This window comes from Mus caroli, unplaced genomic scaffold (assembly GCF_978045245.1).
Source record: "Mus caroli unplaced genomic scaffold, Mus_caroli_1 scaffold_7, whole genome shotgun sequence".
NCBI classification, from domain to species: domain Eukaryota; kingdom Metazoa; phylum Chordata; class Mammalia; order Rodentia; family Muridae; genus Mus; species Mus caroli.
The window spans coordinates 83,142,058-83,160,710 of NW_028227262.1; the positions used below are offsets into that span (position 1 = coordinate 83,142,058).

Here is an 18,653-nt window from a genome sequence, read left to right on the forward strand (position 1 = left end):
CTCATTCTCCCAAGATAAATATTATAAGAAAAAGATCAGAAGAACTCTTATTTCATAAATAGTCTCTGGGACCCAGTGTTGGGTAATGCTTTAATACACTTAAGTTAAAAGGAATTTCTAGTGGTTTTTATCTCCTTATAAGAATGTATGGGGGTGATTTCATCCTCAGTCATAACCTCTTAAAAACCAAGTTCCAATCACCAGAATTCAAAAAGGCTGACGCTTAAAAGAATAAGAAAATAAAAATAGAACATGCATACACTTGGCGAAAGTTCCTTGTACTAACCTATAGCTGAGAATTCAGTCTGTCCAATCAGGATTGAGACGTTATTTTCCTCTTAAATAGTTAAATTATTTCCAGAAAAGGTATCATTTGTGCTTTTTCCAATTAAAGTATTCTTATCCTCTGTCCATGAATATCCCATCGTGGTAGAATATAGAGATACCTATGATTATAACTTTATCTTTCGTGGTTTGGTGAGCCAGCCAAATTTTTTTATTCTTGGCATACACAAGCAGCTCAGATGTAAAGCAGCATGGGGAACTTTTAAAACAGGTCTGTACCCATTTTAAATTTTGTTATTACTATTTTGTTCACTCTATACCACTGGCTAATGAAGTTTAATATCGACACTATTTCAAGTTCTAAAATAGAGCTAACTAGCAATAGGTGAAATCACTGAATTCCACACACTGCAAGTATTTCATATGGCACTTGGTGGTATGATCATTATAGTCATGCAATTAGAAAAAAAATGGTTAAAATATAAATGAAGGATGTTAGCAATAGAGCCATTAAAACACAGAGGAGGTGGGTTTTGATTGTCTCTTTGCTATTACAAACCAGGGTTCACTTGCCACTGTCTGCATTAAACCTGCATTTTCCCAGAAACTTGTCCTTGCTGGGAAAGAAGATCAAACTTTACCATTTAATTTTGCAGATCATCTATTTACTATGATGTAGTAACAAAGTCCACTCGATAAGGTTTAGAGATGCTGGGGTAGTGAGAGGAGAGAGCTGATGTCCAAAATCAAACATGTTGCTTACCTACTAACAGATGGAAGGAACTGAGCTAGCTTGATTGTCAGTGAGTAGGTTTCTTTTTGGAAACTGTGAGACAGCTCAGTAAGTGGGAAAGTGCTTGATCTGACCACTTGTGGCCTCTTACCTGCTGCTTGTGCCATTCCACCTCTGTTCTCATCTCTGCATGGCTGCACCTGCCTTTACACTTCCCTGAGTCCTCAGAAAGCGGAGAGCAGCCAATGGTCAAGGCATCTTGAAGAACCTATATTAAAAATGAAGCACACTGTCGATAAGAGATTTACTCTCATCTTAGTAATTCTTTCATAATTGTTAGAATCTCCTCCAGTACAAGAGGAGGCATGTTTTATACTCTCCACGTGGCTGACTAGCTTTTCTTTTTTTCATTGTCTGCATGCGTGCATATTTTCCAAGTCTCTGTATTCCCCATAATGATGTAAAAAGTACTCAACATCCACTATTTTAAGGGGATCACTCATGTTGACCTCCCTGTCTCCTAGCTAAGAAAAGAGAAGAAAAGAGAAGACAAAAGAGGAAGAACCTTCTGCAAAGCCTCTGATTTCCTGCAGTGTGTTTGCTATCTGTGCTATTCAACTGTTGGAGGCACCTAGAAGAGCAGATTCCTTGGCAGTCTATCTAGAGGTTCTGAATCAGTAGGTCTAATGGGGGATCCAAGAACACTGTTGTAAGCCATGCCATATCTCCAAGGAAATCTATACCAAGTGCCCATTTGTAGAGTTAAGGCCTCCAGGCCTGCTGTTCCTCTTCTGCTCTATCTTTTCCTAGCACACCGTTCTCTGAGCTAGCCAGACATATTTATGTTTTATCAAAACATCTATTTACTCCTGATTGTGTGGGATAAAATATGCTATAACTTTATGATTTTACCAAGGAATAAGAAGGCAAAGCGAAGCTGCTATTTGCTAGTGAATTCTCACCCTTTCTCACTTGCCCAATGGGGCTTCATACTCATACTTAGATTATATACGGATGTTACTTGTTAGATTATATACAGAGTTACAATTCATGGTGAGTTTCATAAAAATAATTTCAACATTGTAAATTCAAGATGCTCTCATCCATGAGTATCCTCATCACCATAATTGGCAGTGTAATAATTAGTCATGTGAGACCTTTGGACTCAGAAAACGTTCACCTCAGAGGTCTATGAGTTCACTTCCTTAGGAAACAGCTTACAAATCTTAGTGGGGCAAGCAGATAATCATAGCGGCACTGTACTGTCCACACTGCTACACAAGACTGTCATAAAGGCAGAAAGGAAAGCCAGCTTATAGTCTTGAACAGATTTTGTCACACTGAGAATTTTCTACTATTGGATTTTAGAATCTATTCACACCTCCTAGTTCAATGGAAGCATTAATTTTCAGAACATTGCAGGAGAAACTAAAGGAATCGGTATAGCCTCAGATCCCCCCAAGACTATGTTCTCAGCACAAAGAAGAGACAAAGGCAGGAAATAAGAGATAAAGACAAAAGATACAGACTGAGGGAGAAGGGGAAGAGAACAAAGGAGAGGGATATTTGTCCTGGGTTGGAGAGAGAGGACACAGACATGGCCCATAAGAAATATCTAAAGATGTGTTAGGATGAGGTGTTTGATTTTAATTGGGCATGCTTATTAGATGAGCCATAGAGGCGATTTGATTGCTGGATTTCAGTCCTTTGATTTCAGGACCTCAGGAGGAGAAGGTGGTTAAATAAGGGAATAGACTTTGGTCTATCTTTAAGAATGTAATCTAATGATTTTCAGCAAAGGAAATGGGGGAAAGGTCAAGGCCTGTCAGACCCATATTTGCCATGTTTGGGTTGGCTAGAGTGCTTTTAGACAAAAAAATATTTTTTGGTGGTGATGTTTTTGGTTTTGTTTTTCTTTTTTCTTTCTCTAGGAGAAAATTAAAGAACTAAGTTATTAAATAGTTTTTAATTAATATACTTATTTATTTATGATAGTGAGTTGGGAATCCTTATGTGTGTGAAAGCATTCAATTCTGTTGTAACCTGTAAAAGCTGCGAACTTCTAGGCAATAACAATCAAGTTGAATATTTGAAGCTATATGATCAATAGTAGAGAGAGACCTGAGAGGGTGACACAAGTGAGTAACAGCAATAAAACATGCCAAAGGAATGGCCAGGACCTGTCACAAGACTCCTTCTGGAGATCATCTTATTTTAATTGCCTGGTTACCTCTCAGTGCTCTTCTGAAAATTGAAAAATGAGTCATGAATGAAAAGTGAGTTGAATCAACATTTGTGTCATCTTGGTACTTTCCAACTTCCTTGAACCTGTCCTAGATTAGTCCTTTTCACTATCAGTTCTGATATACAAAACAGTCCAGCCTTTCCCAAAATGATGAGGTGGCAGACAAGGCAATTTTGCTCTGGATGGCGCTGGGTGATTAGGCTCAATTCTCATTCCCGTTAAATATCTATCATTTCTGCTAGAACTTGATATTGTCAACATCCTTGGATATTGTCTTCAAAGCAAATGAGTTTAATTAAATACAAGCATATATTTGTAAAGATCATATTAATTATTTGTGTTACTGTCTGTTCCTGTTGTTATTTTTAACCCTTGTATCTCTACTGAGTGACTGGGTTAGCAGTCAGCTAAAGGTTGCTCCCAAATTCATGTTCTGAGGTATACTCAAAATTTCTTCATATTTATTGCAATAGGTAAAAAAAGAAAAAAGAAAAGAATAGTATTCATCATAAAAATCCAAGCATCTGAACACTTAAGAGCTTTGGGGTTTAGTTCTTAGAACTCACATCAGACTATTTCCAACCACTTGTAACTTCAGCTCCAGGAAATTTAGTGCCCTCCTCTGGAATCTAGGAGGGGAACACACATGGTACACAAAAAAGACAGAGACACACACACATATAAATAAAATACACAAATAAATTTAAGCCTACTACTAATAATATTAATTATGTGCATCTCATCACTTTATGTATTTATTTATGTATGTATGTATTTATTTTATCTACATATCTATGCTTTTAAGTGACAGACTCAGTTGAGCACAGTGGGCTGAAATCTTTTGGGGTTTGAAGTATTTGGGAGTTTTATATAATTTTATGTTCCTTGTCATGAATCAGAGGCAATAAATGATGTGTTATGTTAGTGGGATGCCTTTTAAATGACGACACTAAGGTCAAAAATTAGTTATTGCATATGTTGTGAACTTTCTAATCACACTAATTAATTCAATGAACATCTAAGAACTTTGTATGACAAAGGCCTTGTTCTAGACACTCCAGAAACTTCAGGGCCCAAAGCAGAAGTTAAGGCTTCATCCTGACCCATTCTTATCAAACCTTTTCTCCAAGAAGGTCCATAGTAAAACTGTATTTTACAGCTGCTTTGTGGTACGAACAAATACTAACATATAATATGACTTTAACCTAAGACTTAGTTTTTCTTCTATTTAGAGAGAAACAAGGCATATTTATAAGTCCTTGCATGCACTGTGTACCACACTATGGTAACCAGGGCTTCTATCATGCGCAAGCCTACCTCACGGAGCTCACAATCAACAGTGGATCAGTAACTAGGGGCTGATAAATGTTACATATTATGCCCTGGGTGACATTCAGAAATGCCAGGAAAAAATTAAAGTAGATTGTATCTGGGGTGAGGGCATATAATTTTAATTGAGGTGAGAAGAAAAGTATTTTTTTTAAATATATTTGTGTGAAGACATGAATTTTGTTAGGATTATTTTTTTCTTTGATGAGATTTTGTGTTTCTATGTACCAAACTGTAGCATTACTTTTTCTTTGGAGACACACCTGCTAGGCCTGGAGCTTGCTATAGAGACCAGGCTGGTGTGATCCTCCAGGAGTTGTAGATCCTCCTGCCTCTGCCACCTAAGTGTTGAGGTTATAGTGAATGGCAAGTGTGCATGGCAGTTGCCTATTTCTCTGAATTTAAATAGGTTCTGGCAACCACAATCACCAATAGCAGAAAAACAGCATGCGTTAGCATTTTCTCTAAGCATTGCCCCAGTTACCTGGCAACAGCCAGGTGTGTCTAAGTTCCTCCCCACAGTTACCTGGCAACAGCCAGGTATGCCTGACTCAGTATAAAAGGAGCTGCTTGCACCCCTCCTCTCTCTCTTGCTCTTGCCTTCTTTCTCCCACTCTGTCTCCTCACCCCTTCCCCCCATCTCTCCATATGATCATGGCAGCCTCTACTTCTCTTTTCTCTTCCCTTCTCTTTCTCTTTCTCTTTCTCTTTCTCTTTCTCTTTCTCTTTCTCTTTCTCTTTCTCTTTCTCTTTCTCTTTCTCTTTCTCTTTCTCTTTCTCTTTCTCTTTCTCTTTCTCTTTCTCTTTCTCTTCCTCTTCCTCTTCCTCTTCCTCTTCCTCTTCCTCTTCCTCTTCCTCTTCCTCTTCCTCTTCCTCTTCCCCTCCCCTCCCCTCTTCTCTTCTCCCCTCTTTTTCCCTCTTCTCCTCTCTCTCTCTCTCCCTGCCTTTCTCTGCTGCTACTAAGCTATCAACTCCCCTCCTCGTGCCCCGAATAATAAATTCTATACTACATTGTGTGGTTAGTTCCTCAGGGGGAAGGGATGCCTCAGCATGGACCTGAGGAGGCACCTCCTTCCCCACATCTCATCACATATCCACAAAACATATCCCCCTGCTCTTTATCTTTTTATAAACACAACAGCATGAGCACATGGAAATGAACCAAAATACAAAACTTTTGAGTGTTTATATGTTTTTGTTGTTTGAATTTTTGTTTTGGTGTTTGTTTGTTTGTTTGTTTGTTTGTTTGCCTTCATGTGGCAAGATGACCAGGAGCTCAAATGTGATCATATTTATCTAACTTCCTCTGATGCATGTGGAGTAATTTTTCCAGTAGAGGATAAAAAAGAAAAGACATATATTTTCCCTGAACATTTCTTCTCTCTCTGAAGGATGAAATAGAGTTTATGAAGTCTTTCTTTACCTTCCTGTTTTCTCTTGAAGAATTACTTGTGCTGCAAGCAGACCTAATGCCAAGTCTGGTTAGTAAGCATCCTGTCAAAGACATCAGCATACCGCTCACTTGGGTCTTTAAACGGGGTCTGTGAGCATGAGCTGGCATGCAGTCCAAAGTATAGGACTAGACACATTTTAAAGGTCAGCCTGCTACTTTCTTTTGCTGTAGATAATTTCTGTTAATTTGGTCATGAAATAATTGCGCAATGCATATCTCAACTCAACCACATTCTTCAGTATGCCTGTGTTTACATTTGACTTAGCTCTTGGAAAAACAACAGTACAGGATTTATGTTTTTGTGCTACATTAGCTTTCTCATTCCACAGAATATTACATTAGTTCATGAAACAAAACACATACACATATACATACACCCATATATACAAATGTATACGCACATGTACATACACACAAATATATGCACACACTTATATACATATACACATATATACATACATAAACACATATACACACACATGTTTACATGCATACATCACACATATACATTCACAAACACATGTATATATATATATGCTACACATTACACACATACATACATGCACATATCACACATATCTAATACACACATATATGCATACATACATGCCCACATATATACATAGACACATAGGTACATACACACACCTATACAAACATATGCCCACATTCACACACACACTCATAGTCATCCTCTTACAACAATTCAGTTTCTCCTCTGAGCTTAGCTATTGAGCCATTTGTAGGCCCCCAAAGCCCTGCTCTTTAGTAGCTATTCACAGTGTACTCAGGCTTGCACCCCCGACAGCAGATGGCTCAGCCTTGAATTTGCCCCTGGGCATGCTCCCATATATCATGCATGCATCAAACCCAGCTCCAGAGCTATCACTTTAAAGAACAGCTTGCTTCCTCAGGAAGCTTTTGTGGTTGACCAAAATATGTGTTATTGTTCACAAACACCCCATGCAGTTATGTAGTTCTTTTTTTTTTTTAAAGAAAAAGTTCTTACTGACGACTATTATTTCTCTTTTATTTCTACTTTTCATGGTCCTTGGCAGGGACAAAAATTCCCTAAAGTGTCCTAACCAAATATGGCTACATGCTGTGGCTAGGTGCTCTGTGTAAACTGGAGAGAGCATCCTCAGCAGAAGCAAGAAGAACCTCACTGTGGCCCTGGCTCTGTTGTGATTCAGAATCTCCTGCTGAGGCTTTCTTGTTGACTCTCCTTGCTTCACCTGCTCTGGTACCTTATTGAGGCGTTTAATTTCACAGGCATAATGCTCTTTCTTCCTGTTGGCCAGAGCGTTGTTTTCTTTCAACAGCTTATTCTCCTTCTTCAGTGCCTGTAATTCTTTCCTTAGGCTGTCCTTTTCCTTCTGAAGAAAAGAACAAGAAAACAAGATCCAAATGAAAAATTACCGAAGGGAACAGTAGGACAGAAATCCTCAAACCGACTGCCTAGCGTAGGCATTCCCCAAGCAAGCAAAGAGAACCTGCAAGGCTTTCTCTAACATTCCTTTTGAGCATTATTCTCTGAATAGGGGATAGGCAGAGTTACTGAGTGCATCAAAACTCAATGCGATTGTGGTGATGCTTGGGGTAAAACTTAAAGACCTGAATCATATGCAGTAGTCAAATCAGTGGGTGTGGTGTGTAATCTACTTCCTATTCCTAAGGAACTGGTTTAAAACATTTAAAAGGCCTGGTCTACAAAGTGAGTTCCAGGACAGCCAGGGCTATACAGAGAAACCTTGTCTCGAAAAAAAAAAAAAAAAAAAAAAAGTAGGGGAAAAATCACTGCAATAAACTAAAACTAAATAGATCAAGGCCAATCCTTCACCATTCTATATCAAAGACAAGGACAGTAATTTTTAGAAAAATATGGAACTTCACTACAGGTAAATATTCAGAGTATAGCATTTTCATACAGATAAAAGGCAAAATTCCAGCCTCTCACCGGCTGTCCGTGCCTCAGAAAATCTCTAAGAAGTTCACTGTTTTATATAACTGGGGCTCCTGACTCACGTCTCTCAGTTCTTCATTTCATACAATAGCAAAATTTTGTGGAGTAAATTGGACCCTTAATGAGATTTCGGTCTAGAAAAATAAATATTTCAGAATATAGCTAACTCAAGATTCGAGGTAGCTAACATTGGTTAAAATGTCATTTCAGTCTTTATAATAACTTTCCAATCTAGTTATTATATTTAATAAAGCAACTTATTTTCTTTAAAAGGGAAAACATCTCATAGCACTTCCACTAACCCTTAGATGGGTTAATCATTTTCTATTTAACAGAGGTTAAGAGAATAGTATTGTATCACATCTATAAAAGGTTCCCAAGTACAGAAGGGAAAAAAAAATATTGAAATTCCCAGCTAGGGTGTAGCTGGAGAAGGAAGTGAGTGTGTGCAGAAAGGGAGCCTATACAACCTTGCTTCCTGGTTCACACTGTCAGTAACCCGAGGTAGGTGGGCAAACCTGGGCTATGGTATGGTGAATATGGCTCCTGGCCAGAGCGAAGATGCTCAGAGAGACAACATGCATGCCCTTCCTTTGACTGTCAGACTACTGAGATAAGGCTCCTAAGGATTTGGGATCCCATCCCCCCCCCGCCCCCCCAGGAATCTCATGCTGGAAATGAACCCTAGTGCCAGCCAAAGAGATTTCACAAGGATGTGTGTGTGTGTGTGTGTGTGTGTGTGTGAATTTGTCAGATTCACAGGGCAGATTGAAGCACAGCGATGACTAATCAGTAAGTATCCTGCAAGAGCCACAACCTAACAAGGACTGCTTAGTGGTGAACACCTCTTGACCTCCGTTTAAAACTGATCGTCAAGTCAGAACCCAGAGCCTGAACTTGAAGGTCACTGAACCTTTCTTGTTGTTCTTCCCAATGTGGGTACACACACTGGCTACATTTCCTATCTCAGGTTTTCACAATGAATCGTCACTTTAATTTGCCTATTGAGACTAGTGTCTGAATCCTGCCTGTCAGGGGCACCAGGACTCAGACATCACTCTAGAAGTTCTGCTAGCAATATTGTTGGACTTCTGCACTTAAATGTATGGTAGTGGCAAGCTTTCTTTATGAATACTTATAATTGTTTTTATTCTTACTATAGCTTCAGAGAAAGGTCATTGGAATTTAACATTCTCCTTTCATATACCTTCTCATGGAGTCCAACCACTGAAGACAAAGCTTGCATCAGGAAAAACCGCTCTCAAACCTGGGTTCAGGTCCCCATGTTCTTAAGGCTGACCTGCTCAAGGCTGGACTCAGGATTGTGAATGAGATAATGAGTGTGAAGTGGTTTTTAAAGTATACTACTTCTATAACCCACCCCAGGACTTGGGACCCTTAGGCAGGAGAGTAGATAGCAGGTTCAAGGCCAGCCTGGGGTCAGTAAACAAGTCTGGGCAAGAGGATTAAGACGGTAGATTTAGTGAGACTTTGTCCTTAGCAATAAAAGGGAGTCACAGAAGAGGTTCCAAAGCCCTGCAAGGTTCTCATCCAATCAGCCACCTTCTCATTTCCTGGTCACGGGAGGCACGCCTCCCTCCCTCCCTCCATCCATCCCTCCCTCCCTCCCCACTGCCCATACCTCCACTTCGGGGGCACTGTGCCTGCTTGGGACTCCTTAGAGAGCCGGTTTTCATAACCCGACCTTGCTCAACCAGAGGCCACCCACCTCGAGCTGCCTGTCGCCCTCTGTCACACTCTGCTTCTGTTCCTTCACTAGGGTGTGAGTGTTTTCTGTGGCCGCCAGTTTAGTTTTCAGCTCCAGGACCTTAAGGGATCATCAGAGAGGATGGCAGACAATCACACCAGGTGTCCAGCCCAGGGCACTTTGGATCAAAAGCACCTCACCCCACCCTATTCGGGAGGACCCCCAAGGAAGAGCTCTTCCCTACCTTAGGTAGGCAGGTTTGCATTTTAAAGGGCGCTTGCTCTACAAAGAAAGCACACAATTCCCTAATGGGATCCTGCTCATCTCTCCTTTCTCCAAATCACCTCGGTTTCCTACTTTGGAGGAGCTAGAGCATAGAAAACAGGAATGAGGGCTCCCAGATGTGCCAGATGTGCCCCGCCTCTAGGAGGTAAGGGGCAAGAAAAAAGCCGCAGGTGGCTGGGAAGCAGGTAGAATCACCCAGGCCTGGAATCTGCCGCTCCACCTCCTGACAAATTAAATCTCTGAGAACCTTAGTCGTGGTTCTTCCTCCACTTTGAGGGTTGTACTTGTTCTAACCTCTGGGTTCACTGGCCACTCTGGGAAGTTATGGAAACAGTCTTTCTGGGAACAGTGTTGTTGGAATTTGGACCCACAGACTGGTCCAGGATGGATAGACCTAGGTGGCCAGACAACTGTAGTAGTACATTATCTTTCTGTTTCTAAACTTAACGCTTCTGAGTATCAAATGGGGAAGAAAACACAAGGGCTGTTGTATTACTGAGGTCAGCATTCTTCATTTTGAAAGAAATTATTTAGGGGAATTTACTTCTGTCTTTTTGAAAGTGAAGTGCTTTCAAATAATAATGACTTTAAGTTATTAAAAAAAATTCCCCAAAAAAGTTCCTTTCTGGCTAAAAAGCTTTTCCACTGCATATGCTTTAGAGAAAGCAGAAGGGGGGCATTTCCCTTCCACCCTGGCTCTTATTGCTTTTTCTTTCTGTGTGGAAGGTAGCTGATTTTCTCATGGACTTCTCACTGACCAGACCTCAACCTTAACTTGGCAGTAACAACTCAGAGCTGGGAGCACTCAGGAGAACTCTTGGTACAGAGCCTAGACTACATTTCCAGCAACTGACTGACACTGAATCCTCAGAATGAAGAAACCGGTCATGATGATAGAACTCTGTTCTACATTTGCCAGTATTAGGGATCCTCAAAATTCTCTTGTGGCCTAACCAAAATTAAAGAAACCCCAAGGGAAGAGTTTCTTACCTTTCTTTCATATAACTCTTTCATATTTCGGAATTGCTGGTCCCATTGTTGATTGACATCCAGGAGCTGAAATTATTAAAACTTGGTGATTCAACAAAAGATTTCAATTTATTTGGAAGTTTAGAAAACCTGAGATCACTATTTGAACTTATTTAGAATTTTCTTTCTTTTTTTTTTTTGAATTTTTTTTTATTACATATTTTCCTCAATTACATTTCCAATGCTATCCCAAAAGTCCCCCATACCCTCCCCCCACTTCCCTACCCACCCATTCCCACTTTTTGGCCCTGGCGTTCCCCTGTACTGGGGCATATAAAGTTTGCATGTCCAATGGGCCTCTCTTTCCAGTGATGGCTGACTAGGCCATCTTTTGATACATATGCAGCTAGAGTCAAGAGCTCCGGGGTACTGGTTAGTTCATAGTGTTGTTGCACCTACAGGGTTGCAGATCTCTATAGCTCCTTGGGTACTTTCTCTAGCTCCTCCATTGGGGGCCCTGTGATCCATCCAATAGCTGACTGTGAGCATCCTTTCAAAGCCATAGATAAAGACAGCTCTCCCAGGAAGGTCTGGTTGGACTGGGATGGTTTTGAGGTCAGGCTAGAAAGAGTGGATTGTGAGGACATGGGTAAAAGAGCAGCCTCTCACCCCAGAGTCTGGTGGGATCCTCTCAACAGCTAAGCTAAGTCAATAACTCCAACATCTATTGTAAGACTGTATAAAGACAAATTTCCTTTTAGAGAGGTTTCAAGTAAGATGGTTAAAACAGCCATGCTCAAGGCCTGAGTGTGAATGGCTTTTCTCTTTTCCACAGTTATCTAGGAATCTCATTAGAAACTCCATCTACATTGGAAAAAAGGGTGTCTTAAGTTCTTTCTGTGCAAACTTTATGACCCACTGTTTATTTTATCAGTGTACAGTGCTGCCCAAGGCACCTCAAGGGCCATCCTATAACCTGTCTTATCAAATCAAGTAAAGGAAAAAATGTTTCTATACAGCTCTGTGAGTCACCAAAATAGTTTACATAGCTACCATTAGGAGAGTAAGCCCAGCTCTCTTATGAGGAGCCTACACCCACATTCTGGAGTGTACTTTATTCTTTCCCTGAATTCTTTTCTTCTTATTGTTTAAGTCTATGTTCAACTTCCTTTGTCATAAACTCCAACTCAACTTCATCCTGGCTAATCCTGAAATTCTTTTCTGTGGTGAAGTCAAGGATTTGGCTTCCTCTGAGTGGTGCCCCCATAAGCCAAGGGAACACCTCAAACTGCAGGTAGCAATGCTGGGCTGTGTCCCTCATAGCACCCCTGCTGGAAATTTGGATGGACACATCCTCATATCTCAATAACTGGTTCATGAATAAAAAAAAAATACTAGGTCTTAAGCCATGTCTTGACAAGTCAGCTGAGATGTATATTAGAAACTTTCTACTTTTCTTATTTTTTTTCATCTTTGTTTAATTCAGCCAGAATCTGGTTAAATTTTGTAAGTATTTATGTTCCGTATGAATTATTGTTAGGTGAAGGCTCTTTTTTCATATTTTTCTTGTTTGTTTACTATGTCTACCAGAATGAATTCTTGTTACAGCTTTTCAAAGAATTTATCTTGAAATACAAACTGCACTAATTGTTATCATTTGTTTGCAGGAGACAGACATAGTTTTGATTCCTCTTGGATGAAGGTAAAATAAAGTCATTCTGGAAGTATAGATTTTCAAGAGTAATTTTTTTTTGATCTTAAGACAGTATTTAGAAATACATTTAAAACTCTTTGCTAACTAGAAGAAAAAAAACATCTTGGTCTGTGTTTCATTGTTTTGTAAGAAAAGTTCACAATTCTGCAGTTAGCCACACGAGGCAGATATCAAGAAGATAGTCATAATGTCCAAAAAACAAATATTAATTAATTAATTAATTAAAAATCCAAAACTTCCACCTAAATATAAACAATACCAAAAAACTTAATCCAGAGTGGCAGTCATTAGAAAACTCTTGTGCTGAGAACTCTTACAGTTACTTAGCATACAAGTGTAGAATAGATTATGAAGATACTTGGCTTTCCTGCCATGCAGGGCTATGCCATGGTGTCATTCTGTAATAGGTTAGTGATTTTCCAAAAGGGCACGGCCCTACCCAGCATCAAAGGGGAGGAGAAGGTTCTGAAGAAGAAAACAAGGAAGTTGAGCTGCACAGAATGAGTCAGCACAGGAACCACAGAACTCATGTGTGATGTGTCTGCATTGCCTTTCACCTCCTCTGTGAAGAAGAAGAGTTCTGACACCCATCAGATCAAGAACACGCCAGCAGTACAACTAACAACAGTTGTTAATTCAAAGCAACATCTTAAAAATCACATTTCTTCTAGTGCATTGGACTTTATGTACTTTTTCTTTTAAAGATTGACTTTGAATTTTTATTTTATCTGTTTGGGTATTTAGCCTGCATGTATGTACGTGAACCACATACATGGTTGGTACCATCAGACATCAGAAGAAGCCCTAAGATCCCTTGGGACTGGAGTTACAGATGGTTAAGAACCATCATTTGGGTGCTGGGAACTGAACCTGAGTCCTCTACAGAAGTAATAAGTACATTTACTGAGCCCTCTCTCCAGCCCCAGACAGGGTTTTATTATAACTCATATTGATTAATGCGATCAACTCAGGAAGTCACTGAACTTTAATCCATTGTGCATAAGGTTTTAACAAATCAAATTTCTTCATGTGCCAGTTTACAAGGTTATTGGCAATAAGTTCCCATGATGCGATGCACATTGTGAAAATATCAACAGTTACAAAAGCAGGCTTATAACTACCACATTATAACATCAACACTTTTTCAGTTGTCATAGCACAAACATGATTTCTAAAAGCTTTTCCTTTTAAAATAGTACTCTAGAGATAAACACTGTGATTTAATGACAAGACATTAAGGATATCTTATTTTATTCTCAGTCTTAATATATGGCTATGTGACTTTATCTAATATTTCTATATTACCTCTTGTCTCTGTTTTTCCAAGTGTTTTATCTTTCGTTCAAGAGAATTTGTCAAGTCGTTTCCTCTTGGTGGAGCACACTTTAAAGATAATAATAATAAAAAAAGGTTGAGATTAAGTAGTCAATAAAATAAAGAGAAGAAGCTTTGATCTTCAAAAATCTCATTGATCTGATCTTGTGTTTTGTAAAAAAAATATTTGTTACAGGGGTTGTCAATATGCATTTTGTGGTATACACTTAGCATGCACAAGGCCCTGAACTTGATTCCCAGCACTTAGTACACAAAAACATCATGACAGGGACAAGCTGATGGGCCAGCCTAATATGCTATCTACTGTTCATTTATTTTAATTACTGAAACAATTCATTAATAAATTGTAAGTAAGCAAAACCAATACATACAGCTAAAATGCATCAATTTGATTACAAATTATGAACGAATTAACTGCCAGTATGACCATTACACAAGTATGTTATAGAAGTGGGTAGAGATCATCTGGCCCTATGAACTTTAGCCAGCCTTTTTAGGTGGGACATTAGAACACAAGTTTACACTAATAATAAGTTATCGGCATAATGAGAACTAAAAACCCTGTCTTCAGTTACTTTCCACCTAGGGACTGAGACAATCATTCAAAGAAAGGCCTAAAGTTCTAGAAACTGCCTGCTACCTAGCAAAGTAGACCACCTCCAGGAAAGCTTACAGAAAACAATGTTTTCTTGCTGTAATTCAATAGTCTACATACATCCTGTCCAAGTCATTAATTAATTTAATGAACTGGGTGATCAGGGCAGTTCTGAATTCTGTGCTCAGTTTTAGCAGCAGTCATTACCATGAGCCACAGCCCTAAAAGCCATTCATGAACAACCAAGAAACCTTGTTCAGAGTTAACGGTCTTCACCAAAAGTGGTTAGAGGAAATGACTGGCAATCAGCTTGGGATTTCAAGAACTTCTTTTCATTGGAAACAAATAATAAAGCTATTTTCTAACATATTCAGGTCTTAGTGTTTCAGGGCTTGATAACATTTTACAGAGAGTGGATGCTGTCCTTTGTTCTTAAGCTTTTAATTTAGAGTCGTGTGCTCATCAGACCACATTCTAAAGACAGTCTTCTGCTGGTCAATAGACAGAGTGATTAACAGTATCTCATTACCTCAAAAGGCCATTTAACTAAACTGGAAGTATGACATCAAAACCTAAGTGGCAGCAATGCCTGGCATTATTGTTGGACTTTCTCTTTTGGGGGATGATTCTGAGAAATTAGGTCCATACTGGATTAGAACTGAGTAAGCACAAAGTGACGTTGGTCTGGAAAATGCTAGAAGCTGATCCTACCCAGCATGCTCTGAGCTAGCAAGGTAGAGATGCCTTGAGGTTGATTCTAAACTAGTGATTCTCCCCCATAGCATAACATCACAGGGGAACCTGTGAAGGGTAAAGCACCCTGAGTATTAGACCAGTCCTGGGGATTCACAATTCCCCCATCATGATAACTATCCTAACATCCAACATCATGTGAACTCTAGGTCCTAACAACTCTTCCTATTGTGATACAAAAGTGTGCGTAGCAAACATTTGCAGTCTTGCATCTGGTGTCACACGCACCCTCCAACCCCCGAGCAGTGTTCTCTGTACAAAAAAAAAAAGAGTAAAACACATTGACTCTTGGCTTTTATTTTATAAGTAAGGTTTCTATACTAAATCTTTAAGAAAATCTACTTGTAACCATAGGAGTACTGATGTACAAGATTCTAAAATAGTCGTTAAAACTGGAGACATTGAGAAGAGAAGATAGAACACAGGGCTAGAAAGAGTTTTTGAAAGAAATATATCACCAGGAATTTCTAGATAGACTAGACAGGTCAGCATTTTACCATGGTTTCTATGCCTCAGGTACATTTTAAAACCAAGCAGAGTCAAACAAACACAAAGCTGTTCATATTTGGAGTAAGTTTTTGCGTGTGTTTTCTTTTCTTTTCAGTTTTTCTTCAGGTAGCAGTCATCTGATATCATAGTAAATACAAAGACATTTAGTCATTGGGTTCTAGGAAGGACCTACTTATGAAACAAGTAATCCTTCTAAACAACTCCTTATTATCATTTTTTGTGAAATAAAGTCTGTGTTGAAAATGTTTGGCTATTTCTTCTACCAAAACATTCAAGTCAACTGCTAGGACATTCAAGTTGTGACACAGCAAATTAAATATCTAAATGAACAAATGAATTCCACTTAGTTTCTCATTATGTCTTGGGCAACTCTTTAAGAAGAATTTGAGATAATCCAGCAAGTTGGCAGAGTGGGTAATTCACAGGCCACTGAGACAAATAACTGAATTTGATCTCTGGGACCTACACCGTGGAAGGAAAGGCCTATCACTGGCAGGTAGTCAGTCTTCTGGCCTCCACAGTCACTCTGTGGCATATGTGTATGCACACATTTAAAATAAATGAATAAAAATATACTAAAACTAAGAAAACATAATAATGAATTTATTGAAATAGTGAATGTTTTTGTAATAGCTGAAACAAATTATAGCACCAGTTGAATATATTAATAAGTCTTTTACCGCTAAATATCTTATTTCTAATCACATCTTTACAGTACATGTTTTAGACTTTACACTGAACTAACTTCTTCTACAGAAGAACAAAATCACATAGGAAAAGGAAACTGTGCAGATGTGGTCCTGTCATTTAATAGAAGCAGCCCAACTCAGTGAGTTCAAAGCCAGCACAAGGTACCCAGTGACCTTTCTTTTCATATGTCAAATAATACTGGTTCAAATTCTGAGCAGGTCTCAATTGAAGAAGGCAGTTCAGCTACTGAAGTTCTCTACTCTTTGACCCCTCTACCATCGTGTTCTTGGCTCTGGGTATAGCCACCTTAACCTGACACATGCTCTTACCTCTGTGTGCTCCATGCAAGCTCCAGCCGCACTCAGTCCAGACATGTCCTGGGAAGACAAGGAAGCTGTTTTTCTGAGAGTCTTGTAAAGCAGAAGGAAAAAGAGAGAAAGAAAAGCTCTTGTAGTGCCTTTCACGACGAGAACAGGCAAGCTTTGGAAAACCTATGTCTCTGTTGACTCGAGATAGAAAATAATAACAAGTTTTCCTTAGTCTCCAGCAGAAGTGACTGTATGTTAACCACACAGAATAAGGATGCATGAGGAGGAATGGGATTTTAACTTTTATTGGCTTCCATGTAACTGGGATTTCCCAGGATGTCTCAAGTAGGCAGGCAGTGACTAAGAGGTGGGGCAGATTGGCCTTGCTATGTATATAAATTACCCTTCTTCCTTTAGAGCAGTTTCTCCCACTAGAGGAGGAAGTTCCTACCCACAGAATGCCTGGGGCTAACCTAGCTTCTCTTCTGGCCTAACTGCCAGAAATTTATCATATTTACCCAAGTAGTTAGGTCACTGCTGATTTTTTGACAGCCTGATTTCTTGTTTCCTACGGGTGTGATTTTCCAGCAATGTCTCCTAAACATGAAGTTAGCTGTGTAGGCCATGGTGAGTCACACGCACCTGTGAGTGCTACGAACTATCACAGAAGCAAAAAACAACAACAACAACAAAAAAAACAAAAAACAAAAAAAACAAAAAACAAAAATAATTCTTAACAAAATAAAATGTATGTTGCTTATACACCAAGCCTGGCTTTCAGATTGAATACTCATAAGCTGAGTTCAAATTTTTTACCAAGGCATTTGCTTAAATCATTAAATCAATTTTCCCTCCAAAATTTTGATCTGCCTTAATTGGCTGGTTCCTTCCTGTCTTGCTACAGACCTTTCAGTTAATGGTATACTGGAGATGGGCTGCATAGGGGGCTGAGGGCATTGAGGCATTGAGCTGTTCTTTGGATGAAATCTTATGGAACAGAAACAAGTAAAGAAGGGGTTGCTGAAATGAAAAAAAAAAAACCTTCTTTAAGTTCAGTCACATGACTGGAGCCTTTTGTAGAGTCACCCCCATACAAATAGGATAAAATGAAAAACAAAACAAACAAAAAACAGAAAACTAAAAACAAAGAAAAAAACTCTGGGACCATAAAACTTAAAAGCAAGTGTGTACATTTCTGAGGTCTGTCCTTCCTTTTCCATCTATCAGATAGTCAGTCTATCTCTCACTTTCTCCTACACTACTCCATGTGCCTGTCATATTAACTTACCTTAACAACCTGAAATGAGGCTTTTCTGTTTGCCCTTGTGCCCTTGAGCATGCCCCTTTGTCACCCTGCTCCCTGCCCTTAGACCTGGTGAACACAGAACCTCTCTTGTCCTCTGACTGTACCCTGTCTCTTCTCCCCAGCCAGAGGGAACACTTCTCCAATTTTGACCATGAGTTTCTTTGTCACTGTGTTCATCTCTGTATCTACACTGCACTAGCAATATTAAATACATTTCATAATATGAGTAGATTGGTGAATCTCTGATATACTATACTCCAAATGTGTGGATTTTTGTAAGTGTATTTGCTTACTTCCTGCTATTTTGGGGATGTGTTCTGAAGATATATCTGAGTGAAAGAAAGTTGTGCTGCCTTAGAGCAATATCCAAAAATACCAGTGGGAGTCCAATTGTTCCTGTAGAGTTCTGAAGGTAAAAGTTATGACGCACACATGCTCTGAGTGTAGAGGAGAGAAACAGACGCTGACGTGT

At 39.3% G+C, this 18,653-nt stretch overlaps 1 protein-coding gene across 2 annotated transcripts in view; it reads right to left on the minus strand.

The window, feature by feature from the left end:
- Positions 1-18,653, minus strand: part of Tnip3 (TNFAIP3 interacting protein 3) — a 109,326-nt gene that overhangs the window by 24,661 nt on the left and 66,012 nt on the right. Inside the window, exons 4-9 of one of the 2 annotated variants that reach the window (XM_029478771.2) lie at positions 16,897-16,944; positions 13,990-14,067; positions 10,992-11,057; positions 9,738-9,836; positions 7,293-7,421; positions 1,170-1,286 (exon numbers count right to left, since the gene is read on the minus strand). In XM_029478771.2, coding sequence (XP_029334631.1) covers positions 1,170-1,286; positions 7,293-7,421; positions 9,738-9,836; positions 10,992-11,057; positions 13,990-14,067; positions 16,897-16,944 — 537 coding nt within the window. Of the gene's footprint in view, positions 1-1,169; positions 1,287-7,292; positions 7,422-9,737; positions 9,837-10,991; positions 11,058-13,989; positions 14,068-16,896; positions 16,978-18,653 lie in introns of both variants that reach the window. The other variant, XM_021165820.3, reaches the window with a different exon arrangement.